Below are 18019 nucleotides of genomic sequence, written 5' to 3' on the forward strand. Positions count from 1 at the left end.
ACCATTGGCTTTTAATAAAAGGGGATTTATTTGGTTAGTTCTTCGGAGGAAAGGCAGCTAACTTTCAACTGAGGTTCTTTCTTATGCCGAAGGCACAGGGTGATCTCTGCTGGCCTTCTCTCCAGGCCTCTGGGCTCCACTTTCCCCGGGGTGATTCTTTTCTGCATCTCCAAAGGCCTGGGCTGAGTTAAGAGTGCTGAGATGAGCTGTGCTGAGCTGCTTGGGCTGTGCTACATTGAGTCTCTCATTTAAGCACCAGCCAATTCAATCAAACATCATTCATTGCAGCAGACACGCCTCCTAGCTGACTGCAGATGTAATCAGCAACAGATGAGGTTCATGTACCATTGGCTCATGTCCACAGCAACAGAACTAGGTGCCTTCACCTGGCCAAGTTGACAACTGAATCTAACACCACAAGTATTCTCTCCAGAATATAGAGTTAGGAGATGGAAGATAGATTTTGTCTGAATTCAGAACCTGGTAGATCTAAATACACTCTGTAGATCAACTAAAACATAGATGAGTGTTGGAAATTGGGTTGGTTGATCACTACCTTTTAAAATAAGAATCACACTAAGATAGGCTATGAATGATTATCTGTCATAAAAGGTCTTCTTAGCCGGAAAATTTACTCTCTTCTCTTTCACTCTATTGCGGAAAGGCGCAAGAGTAGGTTTAGAGAAATGTTATTCTTTTATTGCAATAACACTTTTTACAAAGAGCCTCCAACTATCGCCGAATCGGGCACCCATCAGCCTTGCCGGAGCAGCTTCTCCTTCAGACACGTTTGACCCTGGAAAGTGAATGAGGGATTCTGGTTCCTTTTCCTGGGGTCACCAAATGTCTAGGTAGCGCTAGGGTGAAAGCACAGTTTCTTCACTGTTTTTCCCATCCTCCACTCAGAGAACATTGCGCTAAAGGTACACTGAGTGAAAATCTGGCAGGTTTATTAGGGCGATGCCTGCAATATGATCTGCTCTGTACTTTTTGGATATTGATTTTGCTCTTTTGCTCTTTACTTTAGAAGGAAACGGAAAACCTAAATGAAGAATTACACGAATTAAAGAAAGAAAATAAACTTTTGAAGGAAAAAAATGCTCTTGCAAACAAGAAGAACGAACATTATGAATGCGAAATAAAACGCCTCAATAAGGTAGGAAAGCAGATCTAGCATGAGATAAGAACCCGAGAGTTGTGCAAAGGCTCTGACTGAGTCACAACAGAAGCCGTGGGGCACAGCGCCCCTGGCCTGGGCACTGGCCCTGGGCCTCCCCTGTAAACTCATGAATTATTCTGCCCGCCTCTTTCAGCCACACTGGGTTCAGGAGGCTTAAAAAGTGCAGGTTCCTGCACAGAGGCAGCAAGAAAAAGAGAAATGAGGAGAGATGATAGAGGGCGGTGAGCAGCAAGGCTTTAGTTAGAGGAACCGCTGAAGTCGGTGAATATTTGCGAACAATAACACATCTCTTGGTCAACCGCAAAAGCTTCCTGAGGAAACAAGCTGCTCTTTAAAATTATCACCACGGAACCAGGGGTGGGGCACGCCGTATGGAAGTGCCCTCAGTGCCAGTCCCGAGGCTGAGACAGGGGCTTTCCGAGGCACAAGCCTACAGCCCCCCTTCAGTGACGAGGGAGTGAGAGCAGAAGCCGGGGTTGTTAGGGAGGCGCAGTGGGGTCATGCCTTGCTCCGGTTGAGCTGTCCCTGCGCTGCGGAAGGATGGCAGTCTGTACGTGTGCCATTGTTTGTTGGCTTAGAGAAGCGATAGCTAATTTGTTGAGGGGAAAAAGTTAACCCTCTGCTGTAAACTTTTCCAAGACCCAAATCATATGCGGAGTTCGGGAACCCTTCCAGCCCACGGCCGAGAGCAGGAGCTCTGCAGCCCTCACTGCAGCCTTGAGAGTTCCTTGCAAAGTCACGGAAATCGTCTTCTAAAACGAGAGTGGGCGATTGGCCTTGAGCACGTGCTCAGGCCTGCGTGGTGGGCTGTGTGCCACCTACGCAAACCGTAGTTAGAGTTAACGCGCGCTCAGAGGTGCATTTAAAGATTTCCAGAATGTTGAGTGTGTGCCTGGGGGGTTGACACGGCGCTTTACAAACGGTGATGTACATTTGCTCCGTTTGTGGGACAGTTATTCTTCAGGAGAGAATAGGAAAGCAGGGATTGGCTTTATAGACGAAGAACTTCTTTGGCCTCTAAGATAGAAAAACAACGTTTAGACATGAAATTGAGAGCAAATGTGTATTTTTTTCCCTTTTGTTCTTTACTGGAAAATCTTCCACCAATGAGGTAAAGGAATTAAGGATAATTGAGATTATATCTGAAATCCCTCCCATCTTAAATATATTATTGTGTTTCCTTACATTCTGTTGTTCGCTTCCCTAACTGCAGGCTGAGCCAGGACATCAAGCCTGCGAAGTCAGAACAGCCATGAACTCTGCCTTTTCAGGTCATGTGCCTGCTACCCTTTGGGGATGATATACTGATAGCCACAAATAGGAATTTAAAAAGTTAAAAAATACCAATTTCATAATTCTTATGTTTATAGTCATAAAATCTAAATGAGAAAAAATAATCTGAGTGAAATTCAGGTCTTGAAACAAATGTCACCTTCTCGAGTAAGACTTTTCTGGCTGTCCTCCTTAAAGTTGCCTAATCCGACCCCTGACTTTATTTGCCCTCAGAACTTATTACTATATAATATGTTCACTGTGTCACCTTCCTTTAGCTTGTTTTCTCCCTCCCAGTCTTGATTGTCAGCTCCCCGAGGGCAGAGCTCTTATGGGGCCACCTTCCTAGTAGTGGGTTGAGGTCAACGCTTTTAGGCCAAACGCATTTTTAGGGGCCCCTAAAAAAATTTAAATTATTTTTTTGTGTGTATGTTGCATGGTGGGGGGATCACTTTTCATTCTTTTTCCATGTGACTATCCAGTTATTGCAGCACCATTTATGGAGTATTTTTTTGGGGGGGCAGTAAAGTGCATGGGTTGGGAATCGAACCCAGGTTTCCCACACAGCACATGAGAATTCTACCACTGAACTACCCTTGTACCCCAAAATTTAAATTCTTTGAAAATGAGAAGAGAAAAAGTGAAATTTTTGGTTAAAGAAAATGTTTTAATATATATTTACATATTCAACCTTTTAACAATGCAATAGTAAAATATAACTTAATATATGTTTTTTATGGAGGAAGGGATCCAAAAGGCAGCAGTTGTAATGGGACCCTGGCATTGCTCTGTGTTGTTCCATGCTGCATCTCAAGTGCCTAAAACAGGGCCTGCTCACAGTGAGGGCTTAAATTTTTGTTGGCTGGATGGATGGATGGGTGGATAGGTAGATGGATGGAAGAATAGATTGATGGATGATATAGTTAGTAAGTACATAATATATTCAATAGCCAATTCTGGATCTGAGAGTCATTCCTTAATAGTCATAGTACATTACTTGTGAAAAATGAGGAAAAATAAAAGGATACTTAAAGCCGGGAAGAAACTCATCCCTGACATCTATACCTTAAATTGTCGTTTATAAAACATAGCTAGGGAATGCAAGGGCAGTGCAGCGGTAGAATCTCAGGTGCCGTGTGGGAGACCTGGGGTCAACTCTGGGCCCACATACTTCCCGCACCCCCCAAAAAGCCAACAAATGGTGGTGCAATAACGGGATAGTCACGTGGAAAAGGAAGGAAATGTGACCCCCACTATACAGCACACACAGAAAACAAACAACAGCAAAAAAACAGGGCAGGCCATGGTGGCTCAGCAGGTAAGAGTGTTTGCCTGCCAGGCCCGAGGACCCGGGTTCAATTCCCGGTGCCTGCCCATGTGAAAAAAAAAAAACATACTGCAAGTGATGGGTTATGAAAGGAATTTTTTTCATTCAGCACTTGTATTAACCTAGTGAATGAAATGTGAGAAATTGTTTTTCTTCTATTTTATACTGCACATTTTTCATCCTACCTGTTTTAACCACTGTAATGGATGTGAAAGTGTTGGTTTGAGTGGCTGACTGCACACACCATTCTCAGCATGGAGCTTTGGGCCTGCCCAGCAAGCTGGCACAGTCTGGAAATCTGTAATGTCAGCTTAATAATGAACATATGGTTTTCAGAAGTTCACACAGCTGGGCTTCGCTGTGTGCACTCAATTCAACTCTTATTTGCTTTGAAGAATGTACCCACGGGCATGGTTCTCATCAAGCTCTTGAAAAGAAGCCAGATGTTTAACCAGAATTAGAGAAATTACCTGAGGCTAGTCAGCTAGTGATGCTCATGGGTAAAATTAATTTGTGGGACATCTCACCCCTCTAAGATCTATTTAGCATTTCTGTTCTGATGGTAAATAACTCTCCCAGAATAGGTTACAGGTATTTGGTCAAGGAAGTTTGAAAACACCAAGGTGGAATAAACATCTATTAGACTCACCTTACATTTATGACTCATTTGCAAAATTTCTAGAAGTCTGAATAGCATGACAGGTAGTCCAGGAAATTCAAATATGGCAAGACGCACAGGACTAGTCTATTCATAGGGACAGGAAGTGGAACTGGAGTGTTTGTTTTCATTCATTTGGCTCACCCCACCCTAGATTCTTCCTACAATTGACACATTACAATAAAAGAGCCTTGCTATTATCATACTTCTTAGAACCATGCAGCTCAACAACAAATTTTAACAAAATATAAATCATTAAACAAGTTTTGTTGTTTCTTTAAATTCTTCCTGTAGGAGCAAAAAGTTCTTGTTTCTCTTACAACTTCCTGAAAAATGATAGTCCAGGCATACTCGACAGTGTCAGTAGATTCTAATCAGGAAAGTCCCAGTCTGTCCACCATTCTAAAGACCATAAATATGCTTTTCCTTTCCTACCTTTACAACCATGTGGCACTGTAATATGAGGGACTGCGTTACTAATAGTATCATCAAACAGTCCTAACTAGACCTGTAAGGATGTGCTCACAGCGGCCGTGGATTCTTCTGGTGCTCGGAATGGGAAGCTTTCCTGTTTACACAGCGTGCCCATTTGATAACATCTCATTGCTCCTACTATGGGCTCCCAGGCCACGTCAGGATGAGGCATGTTTTGCCGTAATTCTTGGAAGCCATTTTACTGGATTCATCTCGTACAAAGGGTCTTCCCCTTTGCTAGGTGAGGTAGAGCATGTGGGACCATGCACAAGAACGGCGATCAGGATGGTTAAGTGCCTCCCACAGTCTCCACCTGCTCAGCCTACGGTGAAAGCACCAAGTTGTACTGGATTTCAAAAACCGGAGAACTCTCCCTCTCCCCCTGTGCTGAGCTGATGGAGGCTTTAAGAGAGAGTGAATGGATTGTGTCTAGACCTGGGCATGATGTGCTGAGAGAAGACAGGGCACACCAAGCCCAGTGAATCTAACAGATAAGAAATCTGCTTGGTTCACACCCCTCTCCATCTCCCTGTTTCCTAGTGGGGCTATGGCAGGGATGTATAGCGCAATATTTCTCAAAATGTCATCTGGGACAGAAAGCATCTGGTTTTTTTGTTTTTTTGAGAAATGACAATTATCCTGCCCTGCCCTAGACCTATCAATTCAGAACCTCCGGGGCAGCGCTAGCTAAGTGTAGTGATTCAATGCTCACTAAAATTTGAGGATCTTTGCTAGATTAACACAGTGGATTGACAAAGAGAATCTGGAGAGAGCCTACACGCATGTTTTCCTTTCATGGTTAGGAGGGCGGAGAGATCCAACACCAAAACGCTCCTAAATAATAAAGAGAATATAAACATCATCGTGGAGAAAAGGTAGAGATTCTGAAAAAACACATAGATGCTGGGAAATCAGAAAGAGGGAAGCTTTTCAGTCATGGGAAGTAGCATTAAAAATGAAGTCATTCTACCTTGCTGGTGAATTTGAGACTGATCGTAACAGCTATGAAAGATTTCATGTGATGTGCCAGGGTAAGGTCCTCAGTGTGTGTATCTGATACCACAGGCTCTTCAGGATGCCTTGAAGATAGAATGTCCTTCACTCTCCACGGATTTATTGGGCACATCTGAAATGAAATGCAGCCATGAGGAGATGAGGACTGAAATGGAAGTTCTCAAACATCAGGTGAGAAACTGGAAGTAGCAGCGTCATGTGAGAACATAGGACCCATTATTCGGGATTCTTTGGGTGTTTTTGGATGACTTACTATTTGAAATGTTTGCCAAAGCGTTTTGCATTTATTTTAATTAGAGTGATCTAAGTTTAATACCTGGTGAGAGAAAATGTATCAGCTAGTCCAACTCCCACATTTAATCAAAGAGGGAACTGAGGCCCAGATAGGTTAAACTGCTTTCCCAAGATCACACAGGAGAAAGGGGACAGTACTAATTAACCTTTCCATGAGAACCTATTAGTGCTGGGACTGGAGGTTTTCATGTCGACACAGTTCAGTTAGAAAACACTATTAACCCCTAGTCTGGACCTCTTAGAAGAGTGGCAGACGCCCTAGCAGCGGGCTGTGATTCTGCAGCTGCTGCCTCTCAGTCCTTGAGCAGTGGAGGCAGTTGTTACAGGAATAATCTGCAGTGATTGTCGTCACGGACAGCCACACCTGCTCTGCCACCTCCACCTCCGTTGGCATAGGGGGGTATTGCTGCCCAGCAGCTTCCCCCTGGCATCCCACCCAACTCTCTCTCACTGTTGCCAAGTGGATGGCAAGAGTTAAGAAAGCACTCTGTGGGCTTCTGCGTGAATTAGCAGCATAGGACGCTGGTGAAAGAGCGCAGCCTCAACTATTTGGGTCCAAGCTTAGTTCACCCAGCTGGGGACTGCTTAGCTGAGGGACTGCCATGCACATCGCATCTCTTTCCCTGCGAGGAGTGAAGTAAATGAATACAGGCGAAGTGCTGGAGCAGTGCGTGCTGACACTGATGTATTAAAAAGTACATGAAGGAAACCCAGTCCCTGAAGCTCACATTGTCAGTTGTGTGTTAGGGGTGGGGAGAGGGGGTCGTAGAGCCAAGGGCTGGAAATATCATTGTTTTGACGTCCCTGGGTAGTACCTGTTGGCTGTTTTGCACTGAGCAAGTGCCACTTACAAGGATTCTTGATGCAAAACACAGAAGAGTTGAGCAATTGTGATATTGTTATTTATTTACGCTAGTGTCATTACCTCATTGGAAGTAGCCCACACATAAGTAGAACTAAAAGGTTCAGACAACTTGGTAAATTGGGTTGTCTCTTCTACCAACCCCATTTAAATAATTGACTCCATTGAAACATCAGGAGCAGATATACAGCTTCAGAAATAAATGTATAAAAAGAGTAAGAGTAATCTTCAGAGTTTTAAAGCTCTGCCAAATTCTCAACCCCTAAGGCACTATTGGCATTAGCCAGGATTCCCCTGAAAAAGGACCTGCATGTGTTCAGACCCCTGCTTGTCCCTGACCTCACGGAAAGCACCACTGCCAGGAGCCACTTGCCTTAGACATGGCACAGGCACCACAGGCTTCCTTTGTTCAGAGTCCCCAGTGGGAGTGGACGCTCGCTCCTCAGCCGTGTGCGGTGCTGCTGCTGGACTCTGCACGCACGCTCGGATGAGGCACGTTTCTAATCCGACTCCCCTAACAGTCGCCAAGTGCCGAGCAGAACACTAAAGGATTTCCATTCACAAAGAATGGAAAAAGAATCCTGACCCCTTCTGAATGAAGTGGTGGCACAACCGTCCGCGTGGGGCTGGTGAAGAGTGCCCAGTTCTGATCTGAGGAGCTTGTCCTATTTAAAACACCTCTAGCCACTGCTTACAGAGCATTGACTGGGTCCGGATGGAACCGCAGCTCTCAGTGCCCCCCCAAAAAATACCAGCATGACTGAGGGTAATTTCCATGCAAGACTTCCTGAGAATTAAGTCTTACAAATAAAATATATTTATCTGCATTTAGATCTTTAAATGTTTAATTTCTCCCTCTTTTGCATATTGCATTTTGTTCAATTCACATTGATCTAAAGTTGATAAAACTCTAGCTAAAATGTGTTGCATATTGGTGATGAAGGTGCTTTAGAGGTAATAGACAAAAACCTTCCTACTATGTTCTAATATCATAAGCAATTTATAGTTTAGGTCATGGTCTTACAGGAATTCATTTGCTTTGTAGGGTTGAATGCTTTACTCTCTAAGTTTCATTTATTTTAATTCCATTACATGCTATTCTTCAAGCCACCAGTTAATGCTATGCCAATTAAGAACAATAACAATTAAAGCTGTTTTTCAATTTTAGTTTGATAAGTCTTCTGGGATATTTGGAGTACTTCCCAAGAAGCATGCCACTAAGATATTGCCATATTTCCTTTTCAATGATATACTCCCAAGTTTATAAATTTATAGGATAACCTTGGCGAATAACTTTTAACATCCTTGTTTTAGTTTTCCACGTGCCTTAGCCTTTCATTTCTATTTTGTGCTCAGTTCTTAATTTATATTTGCAAATTCCACCTGGCAATATTCAGTGGCTTCATTTAACAGCCATTGTCGGTGAACCATCATTTAGAACTTCAGGCAGCATTCATGCATCAGAGCTTGTGTTTGGGATGGATGATCTGCTCCAAAATAGTGGCACTTAACACGAGGCAGGCATCAGCTCAGTGATGGAAAGGGTGTCAGAAGAATAATGGATGAGGGGAATTTTTCCAAGTCACTTATGTTATTAGTTTACTTCTGAATTTCTGATAAATTTTCAAGGGAAAAAGTTGAGAATTCCCACTTTAAAGAAAGTGAAAGATAAAATCAATGTCATCGACATCAGAACGGAGTCCCATCATGAAGCAGTATTCATGAAAATAAGGAAGGAGCCCATCAGACCGCAGGGGCCGAGACTGGACAGCAGCTCGTTTGAAATCATTTAAATGGGTTAAGAAAAAAAGGAAGCTGATAGTAAAGCGAATTGATATTTCCTAGGTGCAAATATATGAAGAAGACTTCAAAAAGGAGCGGTCCGACCGAGAAAGACTCAGTCAGGAGAAAGAGGAGCTGCAGCAGGTTAACCAAACTTCTCAGTCCCAGTTGAACAGGCTGAATTCTCAGGTACAAGTCAAAACAAAATGATCTTTGCCAGCACAATGTGTATTTTCTTTTTCCCCCCATTTAAAAGAAACAAGACTTTTTGGCTTCTGTTAATTGAGAGGTGGGCACCTGGGAGGAAATCATTCTTCACGTAGGGAGGTGGAGGTGGCAGGATGTTTCTTTTAAGTATATGAAGGGGTTGCCCAAGAAATTGGATTCCAAAGGGTGTTATAGATTCCAGTCCTTTTGGGTTTTTTCTTATAATATTTATCCTGGTGGGATGGGATTTGAACTACCTACTACTCAAATTCAAATTCAAAATATCCAGTACAGTGAAGTAGTTTCTGACTTGCCTTTGTCTCTGAAGTGCTATGTCGGAATGCTCTTGTCTTCTGAAACCAGTTCTGAAAGCACAAATATATCTAAATTCCATTTATATGTCCTGTGAAATCAAGAATTTCGTTTGGTGGGTTCGCAGATTTGATGGAATTGGGGCACTCTCAAGGAAACTAGATCATATTGACCAGTTTATTGGAATGGGTATATTAAATAAAAACAGAATAAAATGAAGTATAATTGAGTATATTAAAAGATTCAGATCTTTTCCATGACGGACAAATATTGATACTAATAAAGGAAAATGTAGCCAACACAATTTTGGCTTAAAAATAGAAAATAACCCACAAAATTTTTGATTCACAAAATTATGCAGTACTTTTCAACAAATAGGAAATTGTCGTGGGACACGTTATGGCAGACTTGTAGCTTCGAGCTTCTTAGTCTTGGAAGAATTAAACTATTAATTAATTTAATAATTAAACTTTAAACTATTAGTCACTCTCTTCTTCCTATTACAAAGTAGATTATGTTATTAGTCTGACAGTTTTTTTCAGGGATCAACTTAAAATTCCTAATTTTACATGGAAAAACTTTTTTAGCAGAGTTTCTTCCTCTCTAAGAACCAGGAAGGAATAAAATAGTGTTGATATATAATAAAATAATTTTCTCAAAGAAATTCATACCACCTACAATATACAGCAATGGATGAGAAAATGTCTGATTACTCACTCTTGGCAAGCAAATCACTCCCTCAATTTTTATTTATTTTCTGCAAAGCTGCCTTAATTTCTTTTGTCACTATAAATTACTTTACTTCTCACCAAATTTTAATCTTAGTCATTCCATTATATTTAGTTCAGATTGGCGATGTCATTACAGAAGTTTTAGTCCAATCAGGAACACATGTTCATCTACTTAAGTTAAAGAACCATAAAATTCACATGTAATTTTCATTCCTGTGTCATCTGTGAAACAATTTTGATTGATGTCAAAATAAATGTACTGCTTGAGTACAGTATGGTATAATTATGCTTATTAGCAAAGTGATACGTACATTTTATTATCTTAAAGCTATCAAAACACCTTCTCTAAAACAATGATAATCCAGTCATTTGCTTCTCTGTGGTCTCACTCACTCTACTAAGGAGATGATACAAATTCACAAAATTCATTTTATGCAGATGGTTTAACAGTAGTCTGTTAAATGTACCAAAAGCAGATTAAATACTATGATATAATAACAAGAACTGACTTTACATCATTGAATAGCATATTATCTGTTAAACAAATGGACTCTAAAAGGAAGTTTTAGGTCGGATCAGTCTGCGCTTGCTGCTCACGTAGCAGCGTGGGTTCCTTCTAGCACCGAAGACTCTCTCAGCTCACGGCACTGGCAGGAGAATCAGTGGTGGGAGAGACTCTGCGGTACAGGATGTGGTGGTCAGGCCTCGTGGGCTGACCCTGAACAAGTCAGTCAACTCTTCTCTGCTGCCTCCACCTGTAAATGAGGAAGCTGGGCTAGTGGATCCAGAAATGTTTTTATCCCTCTAAAACCTCTATGTTTCTAAAAATCATTAACCTCCCTCAGTTTACTCACCTGTGAAGTGTGGGCAAGGATACCACCTCACGACTTCACAAAGCCATACTCAGGGTTCAGTGAAAGAAATTCTATATAAAAGCATCTAGCCTCGGTCATAACTCACAGGTGTTTTAATAAATAATTTTGGTTTATTGTATGGGTCACTTTTTTTTTGGCATGGGCAGGCTCTGGCATGGCAGGCGAGAACTCTGCCATTGAGCCACTGTTGCCCGTCCTTGATGGGTCCCTTTTAATTGTTTCATTCAGCTATAGGATTAGCAAGCTATATAATTAGCATAATCTAACTGTGATGCTTACTTTTTGCAAGGCACCCTGCTGGGTATGTCCACAAGACTGCCCTTGCTGTTCATAGACTCACATCACCATGAGGGACAGCAGATGCGCAGCATGGCCAGGCCTTGAGGTCTGGGGAGTGACCCATGCTGATGGGGGACTGGACAGAGAGAAGAAGACTGCGGGGGAAGCTGTAAGGCATCATGCAGGAGAGGCCACTCCCCTGGTAGGGCTGAGGAGCACAGGATGTGGGGAGCACGGCGGCAGGCTGGAGAGTCAGAGAGGAAGCACTTCCTCTAGCTGTGCCAGGAGGGGCAGGCAGGTGAGGAGAAGAGATGGGACGGTGAGACGCCATAAAGTGTAGTAGTGCAGTCTTGTGCAAGTTATCCAGCATCTCCGCGTCTTGGTGCCCTCATTTGTAAAATAGAGGTAATAATACTGTCACACAGAGTGCCAGGAGGAGTCACTGGGTTGTTATGTGGACTGCGCTTAAATCAGTGCCTGGAATACAGTAAGTGCACACACAGCTTCTCAGATGTATTGGGAACCCTTAGAATGCCAGGCTGACCAATTCCAATTGTGTTCAGTAGGCAGAGGAGGCTGTCTCCATGTCTGCATTTGTCTGTATCCAGATATACACACAGGTATAAATATTTCAACCTAACACTGAGAATTAAGATGACTTCCCTAAACTAGGATAACAATTTACAACTCTCCAGGTTCCCAAACTTCGTTTTGAAATTTCAATATAGGATCACTGGATGTATGGGAAAAACGAAACGTGCCCATTTTCATCGCGTCGCTGCTATCCATCCCGCGCACCCCTGCCCTACCCCCAAGCCTCCCTCACTCCCAGCTGTGGGGAAGGTCCTGGGCAGTGGGGCTAGAGTGCCTCTGAAACGAACTGTTTGAATTCTTTTTGCTAAACAATGTCTTTGTTTGGTCCACAGATAAAAGCTTGTCAAATGGAGAAGGAAAAACTAGAAAAGCAGCTAAAACAGGTACGCTGACCCTTACCTAAACCCAGCCAGGCCTCTTGCCATAGTTGAAAGAGCAGCTTTAAGTTTTGCCCACACGTCCTCCAGTGCACAGCAGTTCCTCGTGGTCTCAGCAAAAGGCATTTTCAGGCTCTGCAGCAGATGACCTGGTTCAGCCCATGCTTTTCATTATCGATCGAGACATCAGTGAATAGATGGGGCTCAGGAACCACCAGGCTGTCGGTCCTAACACTCACGAGGCCACGTGGCTGGCAGAGTGTGCTGCCAGCAGCACAAGGCTTCGTGTCTGTTCATGCAACAGGGATGCCTTCCTACCCCCACAATTATCTGGGAAATACATTTCCTTGGTATTTCTTGTGGTAGCTTACACAATTTACAGTGGAAAACTATATTAAAGGTTTCTGCTTCTTTTGAAAACAATCGGGCATCTTTGGCACAGAAGAGGACCAGTTCTATCCCACTGGTCCTCCAGTAGCCTTAAAGAATGACGTTTGCTTCGCGTCATTCCCAGTTTTCTCCCTGGACTTCAGGTGACCAATAAGAAAGCTTATTTATGGTTCATTGGGTGGTTGTTAGACGTGCACCCTCTGTGAACACAACTAGGAAACATAAAGTTACTCCACGTATCCGTCCAGTGTTTCTGATTTCTTCCAAATGGAAAACCAGGTGTGGTTTCACCTCAGTAAGACGTGGCTATGAGCCTCATCCACGTCAGCCCACAGTCGCACCTGCACCCCCAGTCCTCTCTACACCCACAGTCGCACCTGCACCCCCAGTCCTCTCTACACCCACAGTTGTACCTGCACCCACAGTCGCACCTGCATCCCCAGTCGCACCTGCACCCCCAGTCCTCTCTACACCCACAGTCGCACCTGCACCCCCAGTCCTCTCTACACCCCCAGTCCTCTCTACACCCACAGTCGCACCTGCACCCCCAGTCCTCTCTACACCCCCAGTCCTCTCTACACCCACAGTTGTACCTGCACCCACAGTTGCACCTGCATCCCCAGTCGCACCTGCACCCCCAGTCCTCTCTACACCCACAGTCGCACCTGCACCCCCAGTCCTCTCTACACCCACAGTTGTACCTACACCCACAGTTGCACCTGCACCCCCAGTCCTCTCTACACCCACAGTCGCACCTGCACCCCCAGTCCTCTCTACACCCACAGTTGTACCTACACCCACAGTCACACCTGCACCCCCAGTCGCACCTGCACCCCCAGTCCTCTCTACACCCACAGTTGCACCTGCACCCCCAGTCCTCTCTACACCCACAGTCGCACCTGCACCCCCAGTCGCACCTGCACCCCCAGTCCTCTCTACACCCACAGTTGTACCTACACCCACAGTCGCACCTGCACCCCCAGTCCTCTGAACTAGAATCATGCCAGCTTTATCCTGAACCTTAAGATTTACACCCAAGTGTGAGCACGACTCCCCAGTGTCACCCACTTCAGCGAACCCCCTGTGTTGTTCTCCCCAGATGCATTTCCCAACCTGTCACTGCGACGTGGGCCGGGGCCACCCACAGGTCCACCGGGACGAGCACCCAGGCCAGCCAGCGTGTCGCTGGGGCCCGCCACATAGCGTGGCCGACAGGAGGAGCCTCCAGCTTGTCTCCTCGGCTAATTTACAAGTCACAGCGGCCAAGGTACATCGTAATGATCTTTCAAAGGACACACAGGTGTGCATCAATCACTGAAAGGAACCAAATGGAACTGTATCTCCTCCAATGAAAATGTTACATTTTATATGGGTCATTTTTAACGGCATACCTAACTTTATCCAAAGGACATTTTTACAGATAAAGAAAAGGAAAATGGAAATAGCAAAATGCTCTGGGAGGTACCGCAGTGCAGCCTCTATCAGTCGTAAACTTATATTCAGCTAACAGGGATATCATTACAACTGGGCAAAATAATTTTTGACATTTTCCCATGGAAAGGATTTTTTTAAAGGATCCAAGAAAATGTGACCCACTGAAGTTATTCTCCAGGGCGGGTCCACCCAGCAAAAGGAAATGAACAGTTGAGCAGTTATTTGTGAGTGAAATTGATTGGGAAGCCTGCTGAGTAAGCCCTGCCTCTCCTCCCCTCTCCTCCTCTACAGCAGCTTCCGCCCACCTCCTCTTACCCCTTTTCCCTTTTTTGCCTTCTTAGACAAAACTTTTATCCATGAAGAAAATTATGCATTTTTCTGCATTTTGGCTTTGTGCAGACAACTTCTGCACACTCCCTGATTGCTGTTTCCTGTATTTCTAATTATGCAAAGAATCTCTGAGACTTTAGCTGGAATTTTCCCAGCAGAGCAGTTCTGTCTGTTGCCTGAAACCACTTTACCTTTGTCGCTGAGTGTGACTCACAGCCACAAAGGAGGACGTCGTGTCTTCGTGGGTGTTAGAAGGATGTTAGAATTTAATACGTGTTTTTTATTTGGCCTGGTGTGACATAAGCATGGAGCTGAAGATTTGTTTTTTTTCTGGTGTTGTTTAATTGCTGTTTCTGCTTGCTTTTCCTCCCCCATTTTCTTTTCTTCCTTATCTCTTTGCTTATTTTTCAATAATCACTGGAAACAGTTATGGTAATCTCCAAACTCAGGTATCCTCTTCAGTGTTTTCATTTATTCAAGAGTGTGGCATTAACCTAAGATGGCAGGACACACCAAGCAAGAGAGATTTACATAGGAGCCAGCCCTGACAGTTGGGGGAGTGTAGAAATATTCCTGTAAAAGGGTAACTATTCACCCAGAGTCCCTCAAGTTATCCAGGAGGAAAATGATTTTCTTCACACCTGCTCATGGAAAGAAGGAAGGAATTCACCTGCTGTCAGAGCTCATCAAACCCCCTGTCATTTGGAAGACAATCCAGATTACTGCAGTTGTCGCCCAGCGAAGGCCTGGATTTGAAAAAGGGCCCACGCAGGTATAAAGGCCTGCATTTCCAGGCAGGATTCAGTTCAACAAAGGCTCTGTAAAAAACAAAGTTTAAAAAAACCTTAGAGCTAATTGGGAAAAAAATGCATGTTTCATGTTTATATCCAAATCTGACTCCAATCATATGCAACAGTGTTTGTAAAATTAGTCTATTTACCTTCTTTTGGCAACTCTCCTGGAGTACTGAGCCGAGGCCCCCATCGCTTATCTCGTGTGATATTTGAGACATCCAAAAATAAACGAGAAGATGAAAACAGAGGTGGTCTCGTTTCCTCCTTTAGCTGCTTCGTAGGGCAGAAGGAGCCAAGAGGCCGGGCGCGGGCGGCCGGGCGCGGGGTCCGGGGCGGTGAGGCCGGGCGCGGGGTCCCGGTGCGGGCGGCCGGGCGCAGACAGCCCGTCAGGAGCTGGCCTTGCAGGCTGCCTCCGGTGCTCCGGCGTCCCTGGGACTGCCCCGGCCCGGCCGGAACGATAGACCGAACCCCGGCCCGGCCGGAACGATAGACCGAAACCCGGCCGGGGCGAGGAGGCGGCTCCTGGGGCGGGTGAGACCCACCGTACCCAGATGGATCCGGACAGCTGCAGGAGCTCGCGCGCTCAGACAAGGCCTGGGACTGTACCTTGATAATTCAGGTCCATGCTTTATTATTCATTCAACGCAATTTGTTTGACATATCCCTGAACGTCAATATCTAGCTGTTCTTAATTGGTTTAAACTAGGAGACTGTCCCGAGAGAAAAATCCTTCCCTTGCCCTCGCCACACTCCAGCGAATCTCTGGCGCGCTGAGAATCCTTCTATGGAGCGCCGCGTGATGCCTTTCTCCATTGTCTGAACTGCTATATACCATGTCCCCATTTATTGGCTTAGATTTCTTCCTTTTCCACTCAAAAAAACATTGACTTTGTTTTCCTGGCCTCCCAATTGCCTCAGTAAGAGGGTTTAAAAAGAGTATTTGTTGATGGTAAATTGCTTTGCTTTATTTATGAATCATAGTAAGTTTTGCAAAAGTGTTTATACTTCTGCAGATATCTAAAACACATCTGTTTTGGGGGAAAAAAAGGAAAAACATAACACAACACCAAAGAAGTAGAATTCTGACCAAAGGTGGATTTGCAGACGGGCAAGGGAGAGGGCGGCAGTGACCAGGCGGAGGGAAGAGCAGGAACAAGCTTGCCAACAGGCTTGGGTAGAAATCACGTTTGTGTTGCCTGCATAATAAAAGCCACCTTGTGCAGTCGTATTCTTAACATGCGGCTGTGCTTTGTCTGAAGTCCCTCTTGCTTTAATAATGGTCGTTGTTCCACGCGGCCAGGCCACCCGTGCCCACCCCTGCCCAGCCTCCACCAGATGCACAGCGCAAGGCGGGTGGCGAGGCCACAGCTGCGCAGAGCAGTCTTTCATGCTTGCGTTTTAATGGGATCTCTTTGGGATGTTTACGCAATGTACATTCGTTCGTACTCAGGGAGGACTTACTATAAAGTTGTGCTGTGTACACAGCTCTAATTTGATGCACCTGGTGTTAAATTGAAGTCCTTAAGAAAAAGAAAATGATCGAATACAGAAATGCATGCATCTCCATTCTGGCTTCTGTTCCTATTCCAGTCTCAAAGTCAGTATTCCATCTGGGGTTAGAAATGAAAACTTCAGCAGAGCTGTGCTGTAACAACAACAGCAAAGCTCTGTGATTCCACTACAAAGGACAGATGCATGTGCACTATTCCAGGTTGGGTTTGCTAGACCAGATGTTTTAAATGTCACTGGCAGACACACAGAGGAAACCAGAGGCTCAGAACTGTGTTCCCTAGTGACCACATGTCAGGCCCACAGCTGTGCTCCTACGCTGGCCCGGCACCCACCTTGACGTTTGATCCAAAAATTCAAAGTCACCCAGAAAGTAAGTACCCCCGCTGAAGACGACGCTCTTTTTCAGTGATGTACTACTTGCCCGCATCCTTCCAGAGTCTGTTAGTCATTCTCCTGCTTGTTCCCCTGGTGGGGGGCCACCCAGGGCTGGGTCACAACCATAATCCCACTTCTAGAGTCGGCAGTGTCTGTTACAAACGTAAAACCTCAAATAACACACACCTGTGGCTCCATCCAGTTAATTCCAGAGACTTGAATCCATCTAGAAATGCTGACGATGAGAGATCTTCTGATTTGGGGCCCTACTTGAAATTTGACCTTGTTCAGAGTCAGCCGCGATCACTGTATTCTAACTTTTAGTACGTTATGGAGTGAAGTGGGGAGCAAGGGCCACCTCATCTGCTCCAAGTTAGGAGTGTGAACTCCTCTCCAAGAGGCCCTTTACTGCTGGACAGTGCACACCCTGGACAGCTGTCCACAGCACCCAGGAGTAGAGAAAGGCCACGGCATTACAAAGAAGAAACATGAAAAGTAAGAAATGTAAAATAAGACATTCAGGTTTTTATCAGAAACAATAGAGCTTTCTTTTTCATTTCTTTCTTCTACAACCACAGCCGTTGGTTTTAATGAAGCCCTTGGGCTGCAGTCACAGTGAGAAACTTTCACTTAGACAGGCATGCTGTAACCATAATGATTCTTGCATAATGCCTGTGTTTTTGAAATTTATTGTTGTATAATAGCTGAATTGTCACCCAGTTATACCTTTTCATTCTATATTGGTCTAGAATGAATATTAAAGATATTTCTCCCTGAGTTGGAGTTTGAGCACCAGAAAAACCAGTTTCTCAGTAGAGAATTCAGTAATATCCTAAGGACACTTGTCAATCACTGTTAGATTCTTCATGGACCAGTGTTATAGAAGCTAACGCTTACATGAGATAGAAATGAGTTGTGATGACCTTCAGAAACTACATCAAATACA

The 18019-nt window shown here is 44.5% G+C and overlaps 1 protein-coding gene across 2 annotated transcripts in view; it reads left to right on the forward strand.

The window, feature by feature from the left end:
• TNIP3 (TNFAIP3 interacting protein 3) overlaps window positions 1–15427 on the forward strand; it is an 89230-nt gene extending 73803 nt beyond the window's left edge. For both annotated transcript variants that reach the window (XM_077140167.1, XM_077140168.1), the window contains 5 exons: window positions 1028–1156; window positions 5977–6096; window positions 8927–9052; window positions 12194–12244; window positions 13728–15427. In XM_077140167.1, the coding sequence (XP_076996282.1) occupies window positions 1028–1156; window positions 5977–6096; window positions 8927–9052; window positions 12194–12244; window positions 13728–13946 (645 nt within the window). In that variant the 3' untranslated portion in view covers window positions 13947–15427. The remainder of the gene's footprint in view (window positions 1–1027; window positions 1157–5976; window positions 6097–8926; window positions 9053–12193; window positions 12245–13727) is intronic.
• Window positions 15428–18019: the final 2592 nt, after the last annotated feature.

Source organism: Tamandua tetradactyla, chromosome 22 (genome assembly GCF_023851605.1).
Source record: "Tamandua tetradactyla isolate mTamTet1 chromosome 22, mTamTet1.pri, whole genome shotgun sequence".
NCBI classification, from domain to species: domain Eukaryota; kingdom Metazoa; phylum Chordata; class Mammalia; order Pilosa; family Myrmecophagidae; genus Tamandua; species Tamandua tetradactyla.